The following is a 17,715-nucleotide window of genomic DNA, read 5'->3' on the forward strand; positions in this document are numbered from 1 at the left end:
ACCTTCACCTCGACCCACTACTACTTCATCGCCTCCACGGTCCGTCTGCCCGGAAACTCTACTCGACACTCCAGGTCGCCCTTCAGTGGTCGACGCTCAGCGGCAGCCACGGACATCCGGGATTCGGGTTGCGCCCTCACCCTGCACCCCTTCGGCACCCCTGGACTCCTCCCTTCCTCTGACCTCCCCGTCGGCCTTCCTCACCACATCGTCACCCCGGTCATCCATCACCGCCTCAGTCCCGCAGGTCAGCAGCTTAGCTCCCGTCTTCCGGTTCCTCCACCTCTCACCATGGTTCCACCTCCGTTGATCGGCCCCAGGGTTTCCTCCGCCCTCTCTGTCTGGACTCCACTCTGGCTCCTCCCTCCATCTGCGCCACCATGGTGCCCATGGCCGACACACCCAGGGTCGAGTCCGTCCCCAGCTCCACGACCTCCACCGAAACCTCCCCCTTTTTTGCGTTTTTTTTAACTGTTTTCTTTTTTCTATCATCATGGCGTGAAGACGTACCTTTCCGAGGGGGGCGTAGTGTCACAATTATGTTATATCTTGTCTGTGCCTGTTCTTGTTAGTCCCTTATTAGTTAACCTTCATCCACCTGTGTCTAGTTAGTTCCCTCGTTTAGCCTGTCAATATATTCTCCCCGTTCAGTCCCTTGTCGGTTATTGTTCGTTTCTATGTATTACACGCTGTTGTGGCCTGTTTACCTGCCTGTGTACATTAAAGCTTTGTTATATTTTTGGAATCAAGCTTCGGCTGTCTGCTTCATCTGCTTCAAAGTGTGACACATACAATGTATTGTTGGCTATTGACACAAATATATAACCGTGCAACTTGTGACTGGTTTTGTGGTCCAGGGTCACTGTAGCAATGTTGAGGGAAGAAGGAGGCGGGAACCGGCTAACAATCAACGAAACTTTATTTAAAATAAAACAAACAAACCAAAAAAACGCCAGCAACCCCTCGCGGACGACTGCTGGCTACAAAAAATAAATATAACTGGCAGCAGCCCCTTGCGAACGACTGCTGGCTAAAGTAAAATACAAATACAAAAACACAACACAACTAAAATACAGGCCTGTTCCTCTCTCAATCATCAAAGTCGTCGCTCCTCCTTTATGCTTCCGCTCCTCCGTGAGAGATGTGAGACCGGTGTGCTACACAGGTGTTGCTCATTAGCAATCGCACCACCCGCCTTGCGCCGTTTTCTCACGTCCCTCGGCCGTCCTTTGCCACATACCCCCATCGCCCCTCACAGGCCGGGGGATAACCACGAGCCTATGCCTACTCCCCCCGCGGCGGCGGCGATCCCTGGGGGGTATGGACCGACAAGCCGAGGGAAACGGAGACAGAAGCATGAGGAGTGACAGATCGAGAGAAAAAACAAAACAAAAAAAACTTGGTCCGGTTCCCACAACGCGCTTCCATCTGGTCCCCCACCAGCTGGGCGATCTCCTTCGCGGTGCCTGGAGGTGACGCTGGGTAGCCCTTGGTAGACGGCTCGACGCTCCTCCGCCGCCCGGTGGACGGCGATAGCTCCTTGGGCTCTAGGGCAGATGGTAGGAGTCCCCCGCTCCCTGCTCCTCCCCTTTTCCTGGTGGACGGCAGCAGGCTACGGCCCACGGCAAGCGGCCGCGACTCCCCCGCTCCCTCCAGCACGGCAGCGGCCCCTCCAACTCCCAGGCGGCCGGCAGCGAGCTCGACCATCCCCCCGGCAACTCACTCTAGCGCACCGCCTCGAGCGTCCATGGCCCGAGTCCCCCGCTCCCTGCTCCTCCCCTACCCGGCGGATGGCAGCAGGCTCCGGCCCACGGCGAGCGGCGGCGACTCGCACACCATGCTCGATGGCACCGCGGATTACCCACAGCGGCGAAGACTCTCTGACAGCGCGTTCCTCCCTCTTCCCGGGTTTCGGCACCAGTGTAGCAATGTTCAGGGAAGAAGGAGGCGGGAACCGGCGAAAAATCATCAAACTTTATTTAAAATAAAACAAACAAACCAAAATACCGCCAGCAGCCCCTCGCGGATGACTGCTGGCTACCGAAAATAAATATAACTGCCAGCAGCCCCTCGCGGATGACTGCTGGTTAAAGTAAAATACAAATACAAAAAACAAAACACAACACAACTAAAATACAGGCCTGTTCCTCTCTCGATCATCAACGTCGTCGCTCCTTCTTTATGCTTCCGCTCCTCCGTGAGAGATGCAAGACCGGTGTGCTACACAGGTGTTGCTCATTAGCAATCACACCACCGGCCTCGCGCCGTTCTCTCACGTCCCTCGGCCGTCCTTCGCCACAGTCACATATGTCATTTTGGTGATTAAAGATGAGTTTTAGGGGATACAATTATTGACTATAGGGGGACTTTAAGATCTTGCAAACTTTCAGACTGGTGTGATTAAGCTCATAATTCTTGAGCAACACTTGTTGTCTGATGAAGGAATTGCTGTATTTGTGAAGTATTATTCGGTTTAAAAATCCAAAGGTCATATGTATTACTTGTATTTACACACTAATGATTACAATCTCAATGCATTTTTGCTGTGAAATGTCAATATCATTTGCCTAATTGAGAGATGTCAATGATTTGATTTCTGTGAACTCTTGATGAATGTTAATGATTTCTGCAAATGACATTAAGATTATATTTATTTATTCTCAATTCAAACACCTCATTTCAACTTACTGTGCGTAAATCTTATCATTAACGCTTTAGTGATATCTACAAAAGACCTTAAATACATTTATGGCTCACTTCATAACTTTACAACTCATAATTAAATATTGTAGGAATTGCTATAATACTATAATTTCATCTATATGTTATTTACAGTCTGGAATATGCTGCTGTCATCAGGAATCAGAAGCAAGGTCACAGAGTTGTATGTCGGACTGACCTGATCTTGGGATCATCTTAACTTTGGATGCTCTGGTTCCATGGATGTGTTTTTCTCCAGTGGAAGAGGAAGTCCTGAGCCTTTATTAATCAGCAAGAAGCTCTTCATGAGCACATCAGCCTGGAGCCTCCTCACCTCAGCAGAACATCTACTCTTCTACAAACACAGTGAGTTCAACGCATTTAATGACTGAACTCTTTAGCATTAATACAAAAGTTTGGTTGTGTTTTAGTTGTGCTTTCCTCTTGCCATGCCTCACCTGATATATCTAATATGTTTACCAAATGGGCAGTCTATAATATCAGTAGATTTCTAACATTAAAATGATCTGTCCGCCAGACAAACATCAAGGCATCTTGTGTACATCATGTTATTACAACCCAGCCTCACTTGGCCCTCGGTAAGCGGACGTATTCCCTTTGCCAAATCAAATTTAGAAGAGTATAATCCATCTGAGTTTGTGGCTTTTGATGTTTTGAGGCCAAAAGGACCCCCGGATGAAGGTAAAGTCTTACCTGTGTTTGCATTTAAACATGCCCTAACCAAAATAATTTACCACAGTCTGTCAGCAAGTCTTTTTTTCTTCTTGTTAAACAAGCTGCAAGTCTCTCAGTATTGAGCGTTGACATGCGTGTGACGGAGAACAAAAAAGACCACAACACTCACAAGTACGTGAGCTCCAACCTCATCGTGCGCAGGAATAAAGAGTTCACCATCATCATCAAATTTAACCGGGACTTCAATGTACGGCAGGACAATGTGGAGTTGGAGTTCCTCATTGGTGAGCTTCTTCATCCAGTAATGAATCTCAATGCATGATAAAGTACATCTGTAATGAAGAAGCAGTACATTACATTAGTACATTAAATATCACCATAGTCTAACACAGGTCATATCTGCTGTTCGCTCATTTCACAGGCAGTCCACCTAGTGTAAACAGGGGCACCTACATAATTTTGCCCATCGGTAAAGAGAAACCTGGAGTGCGCTGGAAGAGTCGTGTGGTGGAAACACAAAGAAATTATGTGACCGTTGGCGTAACACCAGACGCCAGCTGCATCATTGGCCGGTTTCGAATCTTTGTTGTAGTTGTGAGTTATCTGGGAAAACAGCGCACTGCGAGGAACACAGAAACCGATGTCTATGTGCTGTTCAATCCTTGGGACCCTGGTGAGTAAAACAGTAACGCTAAAGCAATAAGCCCTGTGAAGCCATGGTTTATGGTAAACGGTGCCTAATTAATGTCATTAACATATAACACAGCACATGGTCAACTTCCAAAACCTTTACTTGAGAACGGTGAGCGGCAAGAATTGCTCAGATTTCCAAATACTCTCTGCCACAAGGAAAAGTGTGTACGTTTGCTTAGACCCTGACATGGCACTAAGCACTTTTCCACATCCAAGACATTTTGTAAATATGGATGTTAGTGTGGATTTTAGTGCACGCATCCAACAAACTTACATTTTTTAGACACTGACAGAAATAAATGGTTATGAAGGATGTATATTGTATGTTTTTCTACCCAGCGGATCAGGTGTACATTCCCAGAGAAAGCGACAGACAGGAGTATGTGATGAACGATGTTGGGATCATCTACGTTGGAGAATTCTATAACTTTACCTCCCGTTCATGGAGCTTTGGACAGGTTGGTAGTAATTAATTTTTCCCCCCCAAGGAAATAAACACATTTTCTCCTATTGAGCTCATGTCCATATGCCATCACTAAACTCTTTCCCTGTCAGAGGTTTGTGTTTAAGTTGTCTGTCAGTGCCAGCATTTTTGATCATATTCACAATTTTTTTTATGGACCCCAGAATATCTTTTCTTATGAATATGTAAACTTCAAAAGAAAGAACAGAGCTTCTGCTTTTAAGCAACAACAAAAAACATTTTATTCTAAGATTCTTTCTTTCAACACTTGAATGTGTGTAAATTTAATCAAAAACAACAATTCGAGCAAAAAGCTGAGACAAAGAGGCAAAAAGCTTCAGAACAATTAACAAAACACAGGCTGCATTCGAAAACTTTCATGGTTCATGGATTCAGTGACTCATTCTCTCCTGTGTGGGTGTGTGTGCGTGATTACTTGTGGGTGTGTCTGCTGATTGTCTGATCACTTCAGAGCCAACTGCGGCTCATCTAGCTCAGCTATTTAATCTCTGTGATTTCCATCCTTTGTTGTCAGATCGTTCGGTTTTTGTGGTCTAGTCCGGTCCTGTTCGTGTCCCTATTTTTTCGCCTCCATTTTTCCTGTTTGGAGTGTCTGTTCCTGGATCCCTGCTTGTCCCCGAGGAGTTCCACGGAGGATCGTTGGCCATTGCGTCCCTGCACTGCTCTGTACCGCAGACCAACATTTATTCGGACTAGAACTCTGTTTCTCACTACATTTGATATTAATCCAATAAACTTGTTTCACTCGCATTTGAATCCAACTCCACTTCTAGACCAAGCAGTGGACACATTCCAGGGAATGAAGGCATCAAGACAAGTCCGAATGCAATGTTAGCTTCACTTCCTCTCTCCTGAGATGCCTTCATCTGATCAATTTTAGAAGGCAGCATAGATCTATCCTTCGCTACCTTTGTTATCCCACAATCCTGTGCTTTCCATTTTTTGACAGCTTAGCTAAAAAATACAGATGGTGTCTGAAAGTTGTGAATGCTGGTCAATTTGTGTAAATGCACATTTTTCACCAATGTTTCCCATTACTGTAGTAATTAAATATTTGTTTAGTTCTCACCAGAGCTCATTAAACTGTTACGCTGCTTCAGAAGCTTGTGTGAAATCAGTTTCATGAGGTGCCTTCATGTCATTGCTTATAAGGGAGCGAGGCAACAAGTCAGCTGCCTTAGTTTTCGGATTGAGCCATAGATGGACTAGATCGGGTCCATCAACAGCCCCAAAGCTTGATTAGATGATCTAGATGTGTTTGATTAGTGTTGAAGCTGAATCCAAAATCGCCCGCTTTTCACCATTTGTAGTGGTGTCCGAAACCATAGTGGATGTTATCGAGTGCACTCATTGGTTCCCACATTGCACCGCCATAACGAGTGTACAGCTGATGTACACTCAACGAGTTAACTCACTCATTTCATTCACTCCTTCTTATATGTTTTCCTGTAGTTTGAAGAGGGGGTTCTGGATGCCTGTCTTTTTGTTCTGGATGCTGGGAAAGTACCATTATTTTTCCGTGGAAGTGCCACTGAAATTGTTCGGCAAGCATCAGCTCTGGTATGATTTTATAATAGTAATCAAAGTATGGACTATTCCACAAACTCATTTTACACGAATACACATACATATAATACATGTTGTATATTTAGGCTTTTTGGTGTTATATTTCAGATAAATGCCAATGATGATGATGGTGTCCTGGTTGGCAACTGGAGTGGCGATTACTCCGGAGGCACAGGACCGACTGCCTGGACTGGAAGTCCTGAAATCCTGCTCAAATATGCTAGAGAAGGGGGTGTGCCTGTGCGCTTCGCTCAGTGCTGGGTGTTTGCCGGCGTGCTGAACACTCGTGAGTATGGCCACAGCGCGTTCTTTGGCGCATCCGTTTGAGAACTTTTTCTTCATGATAGTTTAAAATATTTTCAGAATGAAGTAATTGTAGGCTTGTGACATTTTACAACACATTTTGCCTCATCTTTTAACACATTTTCCCAGTTATGCGCTGTCTCGGGATTCCTACACGGGTCATCAGCAACTTCCGCTCTGCTCACGACAACACGGGAAACCTGATGACAGACATCGTGCTGGACGAACTGGGGAGATTGGACCGAAGCCGAACAAGAGATTCAATCTGGTGAGATACACAAATAGTGTTACATTCAAGTGGACCTTCATCCTATACTGCAAAAAATTGATCCTTGGTTACTATAATTTGCAGTTTTTCCTCAGACATTGCATGTTTTTTCCGTATTGAGTTAATGTACTCTAAAGCCAATGTTATATAACTGACAGGTTGATTAGTAATACAGTTTTTCTTGAAGGAACTTCCACTGCTGGAATGAGGTGTACATGAAGAGACCTGATCTACCGGAAAAATTCTCTGGCTGGCAGGTGATCGACTCCACCCCTCAGGAGACCAGTGATGGTATGATCCTTGCCATGACTTATGGCACATCATAAATAAACCCTAAGTTATATACAAGTTATTTTCCTACTCTCAATCAGGTTTTTATCGATGTGGCCCAACGTCTGTCAATGCCATCAAAGAGGGAGAGCTCAGCTATCCATTCGATGCAAAGTTTGTCTTTGCAGAGGTAAAAGATGTCATTTAGGGATGTGCGCCTGAAGCCGTAATCCAAATTCGGAAAGGCACCGGAAAATGAATAGTGTATTCTATGGAATCCCTAAAGAGACATGATTAGGCTTACTGCGGTAGTCGGTTACATTACATTACATTAGAATTCACTAATCACAAGAAGATTGTAAGAAGAGATGACCGACAGGACGTTGTTGGAAGATTTGGTGCACAACAGATCTTATCTTGTAAAATGTGTGGTCATTGCTGCCGCTCCCTATACACAGAGTATGCATGATCACAAATTAGAAAGCAAAAGTAAAAAGCGTGTGCATTCAAATGCCATTTCAATACCTCTCATATAATTGTTAGCGGCTCCCTCAAATTATAAAATTGACACCCTCAAATTATATACAATATAATTACCCAAATATATAATTCAGAGAGAACACTAAAACGTTGGGTAACACTTTAGAACACTGTTCCTTCATTAATGAACAACTACTCAAGAACAAACGAGTAACGCACTAGTAACATTCTAGTACCTACTATTAACTAACAAGAAACTCTGATTAATGAATTATTAAGTAATAATGCATAGTCGAATGTGGTAGTTCACTAGTAACTACTATTTTTCATACCTCACTGAAGACTAAGAACTACTATATACAGTTTCATAATTAATAATGCATAATGTATAATATAAGTAAATGGTAACCTATTAGTAATGAATCAAGTGTTACTACATCTTTCTAAATGAACTACTAGTTATTTGGATCTGTATTCTAAAGTGAAGATCATGGGTACACACTAGTAATGACTAAAGTGTTACCAAATTCATCAGAAGGAATTACTATTCAAAATCTTACAAAAAACTCAAAAGCTTACAATGACTTCAGTCAATATTAGGTAGTTATGTTTTTCACTTTAGAATACTGATCCAAATGTAGTAACACTTGACTCATTACTAGTAGGTTACCGTTACCTTTTATTATAAATCATGCATTATACATGTTAATTCTGAACCTGTACATAGTAGTTATCTGGGAGGTATGAAAAAATATAGTAGTTACTGATTAGATAATAGTGAACTACCACATTCAACTGAGCTCAATTACTTACTAATTTGTTAATCAGAGTTTCTTGTTTGTTATTAGTAGTTACTTGAATGCTAATAGTGTGTTACTCATGTGTTCCTGGTAGTTATTCATTAATGCAGGAACAGTATTCTAAAGTGTTTCCAAACTTTGAAAAAAATTGTTTCCTCCCATCTCATATTTTTTCCGTCACCATGTAGAATACGTCATTTCCTTTCCGAATATAGTATTCAGATTCAGGCACATCCCTAATGTCAATTCTCGTTGATATATAGGCCTATACCTTTAGATTTAATTTACAAGACATTAAAATATCAGCTACTATACAAGCAAATGAACATGAAAAAATAACTTTCTCCTGTTTTCAGCTGAACAGTGATGTGATATACTATCAGTCTAATAAGCAGGGAAAACTGAAGATTCTTAATGTGGACACAGCTTATATTGGAAAGCTCATTTTGACAAAAAAACCTGGCAGTAGCGTCTATGAGGACATCACTTCTACCTATAAATATCCAGAAAGTAAGTTTTATTTCATATCAGTCTACAGAATTAAAAAGTGATGTGACATTAGATCAGGAGTCATTAGATCATGGTGGCTATGTGATTCTGTCTCTGATACGACTGAGACTCCGCATGTGAACTTCGGGATGTCACGGTAGCTTACAGGGGTTTCCTGAGAAAAATGAATCCTTTAAGTGTTGGAAGCTAATTTTGAACACAAGTCTTGGAGAAGCTACAGTTTACCATTGTATTGGTGACTAGAAAGTGATTAAAAAGACTCCTTTACCCTGCTTGACAGGCAGAATTCAGTTCAAGGGCTATGGTTTATTAATTTGGTAGGTTTACCGACCTTTTGCTCGCAACCTCATTTGGTCTAAAACTAGGGCTGGGTATCGTAAAAAAAAATTAGATAACAATACCGATACCTTGACTTCGATACCGGTTCCTGAATGATATTTTTTGCGATACCAATTTTATAAAAAAAAAAAAAAAAATCAATTTTAACAACATTACATTACCTCAAAAAAAGAAATTGGTTTTATTTTTTCAGTTTTTTGACTTTCTTTACACTCATATTTAAAGCACCAATGCTAAAGTTTTCTATGTATCCTAATCATTTAACAACATGTTTTCTTTAAATGATCTCGTTGTTTCTGCACTAACTTTTAATGCATTGTTTAACATTGAAACTGAATGAAAATTTAATTGAAATGGATTACTTACACACAGTAACCTCTGATAACAGATCATTCTAAATTGTAATTTAGACACATGCATTTTCTGTAAAGCTGAAAAGCTTTGGCAAAAGTAGCCAAATGATTATGAATGAGAAATTCACCTTTTATTGGGATTACAATGTATTACAATTTGTTTTGAATTGGTTTGTTTACAAGTAGACATGTTTAAGCTTCTATAGGCCTATTTCTCATGTCTGTGAGGCAAGTATTCTATACATTGAGTTTTGGTTCATTTGTGAGTTGTGACGCGCTCCAGTTCTTCTTGCAGTTGAAGACGGATCAACTTTCTGCTCTCAAGTTTATTCTGTGAGCTGTTAAGTGCTTCATCAGATTTGTCGTGTTTCCGATCTTGGCAGCAATCATCTTGTCGGAAATATTGCATGAGGCGCTGCTGGGGTCGAGTCTGGTGAAACATAGCTACACTTTTGATCTTTTCCACATATTTTCCATCTTTGTGGGTTAGGACGCTTACACACACACACCACAGCCTCACAAACGAGCCGCGTCTCTTTGGGCAACCGCGTAAACTAGTGTTTTACCGGCACAGCCAATCACGCTGCATGCACTGACATTTACAAGATTAACTCCTTAGGTATCGAAGTTTGGTACCAAAAAACAAGACAATGTTTCGATACTCGATAGTATCGAGGCAATTCTGTCGGTGCCTAAAGAGTATCAAACTCGATACCCAGCCCTATCTAAAACATCTCGAAAGCCTTGAATGTTTATCTATCAAGGTGCAGTCCAAAGGAATTGCCTTGTCTTCTGGATTCTTGGATTGACAGTTTTACAACACAGCTGGTTTTAATAACTCAAAAGCTCTCTAGAGTCACTTAAGAGACTCTGTAGAGTCCTTCAGTTATTTAATTATTCAACAGACTTCCATAAGGATGCCAAACAGCCTATGTACATGTGCACCAAACAATAGTGGTTTGACTGATTTTGTGGGAAGCAGTGGAAAATCCCAATAATTTACCTTCAACCCTTCTGACTCTAGAAACCGTCAAGGAGAGAGAGGTCATGCAGAATGCATTGAGATCCGGTATTCCTTCCAGGGATTATTTGCCACTCACTGAAGCAGGAGTCACCATCGAGATCCAGGCCGACACTGTAAAAATGGGCGATAACTTCAAGCTGACGCTGAACATTAACAACCAGACCAGCCGGACCTCCACCATCAATGCTACCATCACTGGAAGTGTGGCGTTTTACACAGGCGTCACCGGCACGACCTTCAAGTTTGAAAACAAAGCTGCAACTGTGGAAGCCTCGAAGAGTGAGTCACAACTGTTTCAGTAAAACCGCACATTACTTTGAGATTGAGTTATAACACCTCAAAGGAACTCTATGAACACTGTTAATGGATTAGGCTACAGTGTGATCATTATATCTTTACAGCTGTGTCCCTGACGGTAGATGTCAATGCTTCGGAGTATACACCATACCTGGTGGATCAGGGCAACCTGCTCTTTGTGGTGTACGGGCTCATTGAGGACACCGAAATAACCCTCTCCACAATGAGAGTTATCACTCTCCAGCCTCCTAAACTCACAATAAAAATGGTAAATATCCAATGGTAAAAAGTGAAGGGCTTGGTATTGATAGTGATACAGATTTCAAATTTAATTTAAATTCTGATTAAAATTTGATATTGATTAATTTAGAAATAGTTAATGTATGTGTACATTTTTCTTAATGGGATAACCCAAAAATGCGCCCATCGGTAAATATGCGCCCATCTGGCATATTTATTGATTGATTTACCTTTATTAAAAGGACAATTAATGGTAGAAGTCTCACGGGTGGAATAATGGTGAAGCGAGGATGAGAATAGAATGATCTTTAATTAATAATAAAAAGGAAACAAAATACAAACAAAAACTCCCTGTGGGGGAAAAACAAAGCAGGGATCAAAATACACCAGAAACTATGGTAGAAAACAGGAAAACAAAGATACATAGCACAGGTCCTGTGGTCCTGTGCTGCAAACACAGGGAGAATAAATAGAGAAGCAAACAAAAGGCGGTAACGAGGTCGGGCAAATGAACAATCAGACAACAAGATGGGAGGAGCTAGACAATCTACAGGAGAGCACATGGCACAAGGAAACGCATGACAAGCCATGTGCTCTCAACAAACACATGACAAACCAGGAATGTCAGAGCTCTGTCACCAAACCAAGATATAAACTAGACAGAAGTGACAGAACCCTGAAAGAAAGAAGCAAACAAAAAATAACCTTAATAGAAAAAAAGAACATGACTATTATTAAATCTTGGACAGATCAAAGTGAACATTGCAAGTTAATTTGCCCTTCATATCAGAAAGTGGTCAAACGCACAGAGCACATTAGAAATAGGATGTGACATCAGTTTACTGTCATGGATTTGTCATGTTGCGCCACATCCGGTGTGGTAAAAAAACACTGATTATAAATGGTCGCTTCACTTGCATCTGTTGTAGACACTTGTCAGTTGCCATCTGCTTGATGGGAGTTGTGTGAATAAAACTTAAAGAAACAGTATTTTTAGCGCATCAACTGAAAAAAGTACTGATGAAAAACACAACAAGGGCTTGTTCACACAAAATGTGTTTTTTTTGCTTTAAAAAACGTGATACATAGGCAGTGGAATAGGGAAAAAAACGCTAGGTCTCGAGATGCGTTTTTTCAAAAGTTGAACTGATATTGACACTTTATGCAGATTTGGCTTATTTTATGTAATCCTGGTCACATATTTATTATGTTATTTTATATAAGATTTTCCAAACTTAACTGTAAAAGCACTAAACATTTGTTGGTGCTTTACATTATAATTCATCCACAGATCTCTGGAACCCCCCGAGTTGGTAAAGATCTCACGATCAGTGTGGATTTCCAAAATCCCTATAATTTCATTCTGCGAAATGTTCAGCTCCGCGTTGAAGGACCTGGTCTGATACCAATCAAAATAAGAAATTACAGGTAAACTTCATATTTATATCACATTTCACATTTACTGGTGAAATAAACCAAATGCAAATGAATAAATAACTGTCTTGTCAACCATTCCACCACACACCAATTAACATGCCCAGACATATACAAAGACAAATTTAATTATTTTTTTAGATTTCATATTCATTTTCCATATCTTGTTTTATTTATATTTTTCTTTTTGTGTGAAAGATCCTGTATGTTGCGATCAGAAATGGGCATACTGTACATACAGTACAAAACTAAATACACCTTTGGCTGAATTCCCAAAATGTTTTGTCTCATGTCTTCCACTTGCAGCCAGATATTACCTGGAGGCTCAGTGAAATATACAGTGTCGATGGTTCCTCGAACTCCTGGCAAGAAGGTGCTGATGGCGAGTCTAGACGGCCCTTTACTGAGACAGGTCACCAATCAGCTCGAAATCGATATATATTGAAAGCTGAATGACCGCCAAGAGTGAACAAGAGATGGAAGAGGAAAAGAAGAGAAAACAGAGCTTAGAGCTGCTTTGCTTGATCAATGTTGTTTTGAAAGAGATTAAAATAATTAAATGTTACATTTCATTTAGAGCAAATTCCTCCTCCTCACCATACAGAAGTTCACTCAAAAATGATTTCTACTCATGTCGTTTCAAACTCAGGTGTTTTTTTTTCTGTGAAACTTCTTCTTTCTTCTTTTTTGTGTGTGTGTCTGTGTGTGGAAAAAACTACATCTGCTGTTACTACATCTGTTCCCACCCATCACTCTCACTATCCTTCGCACACACACACACACACACACACACACACACACACACACACACACACACACACACACACACACACACACACACACACACACACACACACACACACACACACACACACACACACACACACACACAACTTGACTTTTTTTCTTCAAACTCTGGGAAAGCAGAGATGATTCAGTGAGACTATGAGCGGAGAATATGTTGAGGATGTGTTTGCGAGTGCTTGAGTTTATGTGAGCTTCTTGAGTGTTTTTATGTTAGTCAGAAGCACACAAGGGTGGAAAAGTTCTCAGACGATGCCAAACCGAGCAAGCAAGAATGCCTCTGCTGTTCCCTTTCTCTGTCTCTCTCCATCTTGTTTCGTCTTCCATCTGTCCCCCACTGCTTTTCCTCTTTCATCCTAGTTAAAAACACACTTTTTTCCTCTAAATTATTCTAAAATGTGTTGAGGTTGACTAGATTGACAGCATTTCTTTACAACCCAATTTTTTTCACAACAGAGCTAGAATTATCCACAAGCTATAACCATCGTTTTCTTCTAGAAAATCTTAAATTAGGTATTAGAAAGTAGCTGAAATATTTACTAAACCAACATGCCAAGCATTCAAATTCTGGCAATTCTGTAAGTGAGCAATTGTACATCACATAAATGCTTTCAAAAATATAGAAAGTTCAAATCAGGAGGCCAACTAGGAGGCCTCAACATGAATTAAAATGAGAATAAAACGCTTTAAAATTGTCACGTGTTCATGTTATGTTTGCTTTTGACACCCATCTTGCCTATTGTTTCTTTGATTTAATCCCTGTCACCTGTTATCTGGTTAATTATTGCCGTTATGAGTTCATTTGTCCCAGCTGTGTCTAGTTTCCCCGATTTGTTCACTGTGTATTTAAGCCCTTTGTTTCAGTCTGTTTCTTATCTGTCGAAGTCTCGATTCTAGGTTGTTCTGTTCCTGCTACCAAACAATCTTTTTAAAGGATTATTTTTTGTCTATATTTCACCATATTGAATCTCCATATGGAGTAAACTATATCTGTGACATGATTCAAATAAAAGCTTCAAATAAAATGTCAAAGTAGCTTTCAGAATTGTCCATAATGCTAGTGAAATTAAAATATTTTATTTAGTTACAACCCTTCTATGTAACGATTATGTTTCTTTATACTACAGGGCCGTTGAATGCTTGAATCTGATTGGTTGACGAACGCTCTAAGGTGTGCAATTATTTTCAGGAAAAGGCACGGTTAAAGTAGTTCCAGGCAGGTCTTGACCGCATTACAGTTCCATATCACTTACTGTAACCCTTGTGTTATCTTTGGAGTCTTTTTAACCCGCAAATTACTTTTGCTCAAATTTAAAAAAAAATCTCTTTGTCCAAATGTTATGAAACTTTCTAAGGCTCTCAACACTTTCTAGATCTACAAAAAAAAAAAAAAAAGATATTGGAATGATATCTGTTTTTATGTTAGCGTGAAAAAAATAGTGACACTAGTTGTCTTCGGGGTCCCTGGAGACCCCGCATAGTAAATATACAAAATTCATCATCAAAATCAGAAACAACGCAGAACACATAGACAGAAGTAAAGTTGTTCGATCCCCCCCCCCCCCCCATTCACTGTTTTTTTTTTTACAAAAAATGTTTTAAACATTTTTTTACTGCTTTATTTGCTCATTTGTTATTTCTGTTCAGTTCATTACATTTTGATGTTCATGTCATGTACTTTTACTCAATATGTAATATAACTGTTCTTTTCTGTAAATTTTTGTTGTTACAGTTATTAACTGAAATGTTGATTAAAATTATAGAATTATATTAAAAACAGGTGATTAAAATAAATGATAAAATCCAAAGACTCTAACATTTCTCTTTGTAACATGTTGTTCAGGATTGATTAATCATAATGTAACATTATTGAAAAACTTTTTTCAGTAGAAAAAATGCTTAACTTTGACAAAAAGTTTCATAAAAAGTCATTTTATAATATTTAGATATGAATCCAACTGAATCCAACTATTGATATATTTCGGTTAGTCAAATAGCAAATAGCATACAGTTGAGCTCTATAGCCATCTAGTGGTTAAAGTGATTTAGTGGTTAAAGTGATTTTCGAATCTGCTTTAAACTGTATTTTCCACATAATCTTACATTAAACCATGTAAAATTATCCATGTTATCCCCATGAATGAAAGTTAGAAATTTGGTTCTTTTATAAAGTGAATTTTACAAAAAAGCTTATTTAAATAAATATTTATTTATTTTATTTAGACATTTAAAAGATATCATAAATCCTACAAAAACTGCACAAATGTTGAGTTAAAACATTAATAAACAGAGTAAAATTCCATTTGTAATAAAAAAAACAAAACTATTTTGTTACGTTATTGTCTGGGGTCCCTGGAGACCCCAAAGATAACTAGTGTCGGCCCCAAATGAAGAGAACATAAGTGGTAATAACGTAAAATAGGATACAATTCAAATTAAGAAAATGAATATAGATATTATCTGCAATAATTACAAAAACCCATGCAGCAGGACTTTTTTTTATAAATTCATATTATATAGTATATAATATAGTAATTATATATTATATATATATAATTAATTATATATATATATATATATATATATATATATATATATATATATATATATAATTATTCAGTTTAATTTTTTATTGATTATAGATAGGACGATATACTTTATTTATTAAAATTTAACTGCATGTTTCCATTGAAACGACCTAGTCGTGTGCTTCCTCAAGGGGGCCAGAAGGCTATAACCTCGATTGGCCTCGTCATGGGCATGGTCGAGTGGAATACCAATTGAAGATATTTGTGCGGCGGCCAGCTGGGCCTCACCGTCCACACGAGGTTTTATAACCTGGAAGTTCCCGCTTTGCAAGCAAGGTTTCTTTCCGTATAAATAAAGTGTCTAAGCAAAATTTCCACAACTTTAAGGCCCGATGTCTGTCTGTTCTTGGCTGAACCTGAACTACAGTTCTATATATCATATAAAAAAAGGAGGTTATGTTATAAACCGAGAAGTTATTCAACCCGAACCTCCATTGCAAGGAAAACTCAAGCAGGACATTTTTAAATTAAACACTACTCAGTTCGAGGTACATTATGAGATGTTGCAACTGTAATTCCTCACCATAAGCATTGACAAGTGCATGTCCATCAACAAACCGATTATTTTACTTTTACTTATTTATTTACCGAGTATTTTTCCAATTTATTGCGGTGAACAAGTGGAAACTGTATCAGTAACAGTGCATACATTAGCCGAGCTCTAGCATGAATGACTGATGTAACAAACGTTGGTAAAAAAAATCTTGCTTCATGCTTAGTCTTTCCTCAAATTAGTGAGAACAACAAACAATCTGCATTAATAGACAAAGTTTTAGGTAATATTAATATATATATATATGGTAAAGATTAATTTTAACCTTTGACTCTTACCATGTTCCACTGCCATTGCCGTTCCACTTGGGCAGTGAAAAAAAAAAAAAAACTAGCTTCACCGTCACATTGTAGAGCACAGTGTCTTCTAGACATGATGCTGTCCAGTATCCACAGGAATCAGCTGCAGTGTTTGAGATTCAAGTTTTCTCTGGTGTCTGCGCACGCAATAAGTGGGTGGGCAATCTGTTAATGTTTCGTCTTGACGTCACTGTGATGTTTATTGGATGCAAATTTGAATAATTCACGGAGACATTGGTTTCATGCGACTTGCTGTTTTACTGAACTTTCTTATTCTTGTCCTTTACAGGTTCCAGTCCAACACATCTTTAGACTCAGAGCGCCATCCTCAGGTAAGGATTAATAATACAATTGCATCACATCTCCCCTCTTAAGAAATAAAATCCCTTACAGAATAGTTTAAACAACACATCTACTATTATTATTATTTTCTCAATTACACACTATAACCTAAATCAGTGTTGTTCCCATAACCATAAACTATAAACATCTCATTACTCTTTAACTCCTATTTAATGCATTCATGGAGAATATATATTTTGCTGGTCTAATCAGTCTACCCCATCTTGACCTTTTGACCTGTTCTTCTTAGTCCACAATTGGTGTTACAGGTCTTTTCACTGGTGACAGTGCAGGTGATTGCACTGGAGTACTACTCTCTGCAAGCTCTCTGTTTGCTGAAGAACATTCCTCCAACTCTATAAAGCTTGGTTGTGGAAAAGTAATTTCTCTGGTTTTCAGCAGGTGTCATTGATTTCTTCTGAAGGTCTTTCCGTCAGGCCAATCACACATGATCTCGATTTTTCATGACTCCTAAACACAATTGCTGGTTGCGAGATGTTTCTGACTTTTACTCTCACTTTTTTCCGTCTGCTATAGGTGGTAACTGTTTTGCCCCACAGTCAACGTAACTTTTCTGTTTCAGCTGTTTGTTCTGGATGTCTTTATGTACATTTCTGTACAGTTGTGGTCTCAACAGCTGTGTTGATGTAGGCAATTTTGTTTTCATTCTTC

General features: G+C 39.5%; 1 protein-coding gene across 1 annotated transcript; it reads left to right on the forward strand.

Moving 5' to 3' along the window:
• Positions 1-3,030: 3,030 nt before the first annotated feature.
• On the forward strand, positions 3,031-14,267 carry LOC143751541 (coagulation factor XIII A chain-like). Its single transcript, XM_077244095.1, has 15 exons — positions 3,031-3,066; positions 3,239-3,402; positions 3,498-3,680; positions 3,818-4,069; positions 4,429-4,547; positions 6,026-6,133; positions 6,248-6,425; positions 6,572-6,710; positions 6,898-7,001; positions 7,082-7,170; positions 8,617-8,770; positions 10,487-10,765; positions 10,888-11,051; positions 12,315-12,451; positions 12,764-14,267. The coding sequence occupies exons 2-15, from the start codon at positions 3,267-3,269 to the stop codon at positions 12,900-12,902; spliced, it is 2,181 nt and encodes a 726-aa protein (XP_077100210.1). The 5' UTR covers positions 3,031-3,066; positions 3,239-3,266; the 3' UTR covers positions 12,903-14,267.
• The last annotated feature ends 3,448 nt before the right edge of the window (positions 14,268-17,715 follow it).

The sequence above is a fragment of the Siphateles boraxobius genome, unplaced genomic scaffold (genome assembly GCF_051911475.1).
Source record: "Siphateles boraxobius isolate OS27281-9 unplaced genomic scaffold, OSU_SipBor_1 26, whole genome shotgun sequence".
Taxonomy (NCBI): domain Eukaryota; kingdom Metazoa; phylum Chordata; class Actinopteri; order Cypriniformes; family Leuciscidae; genus Siphateles; species Siphateles boraxobius.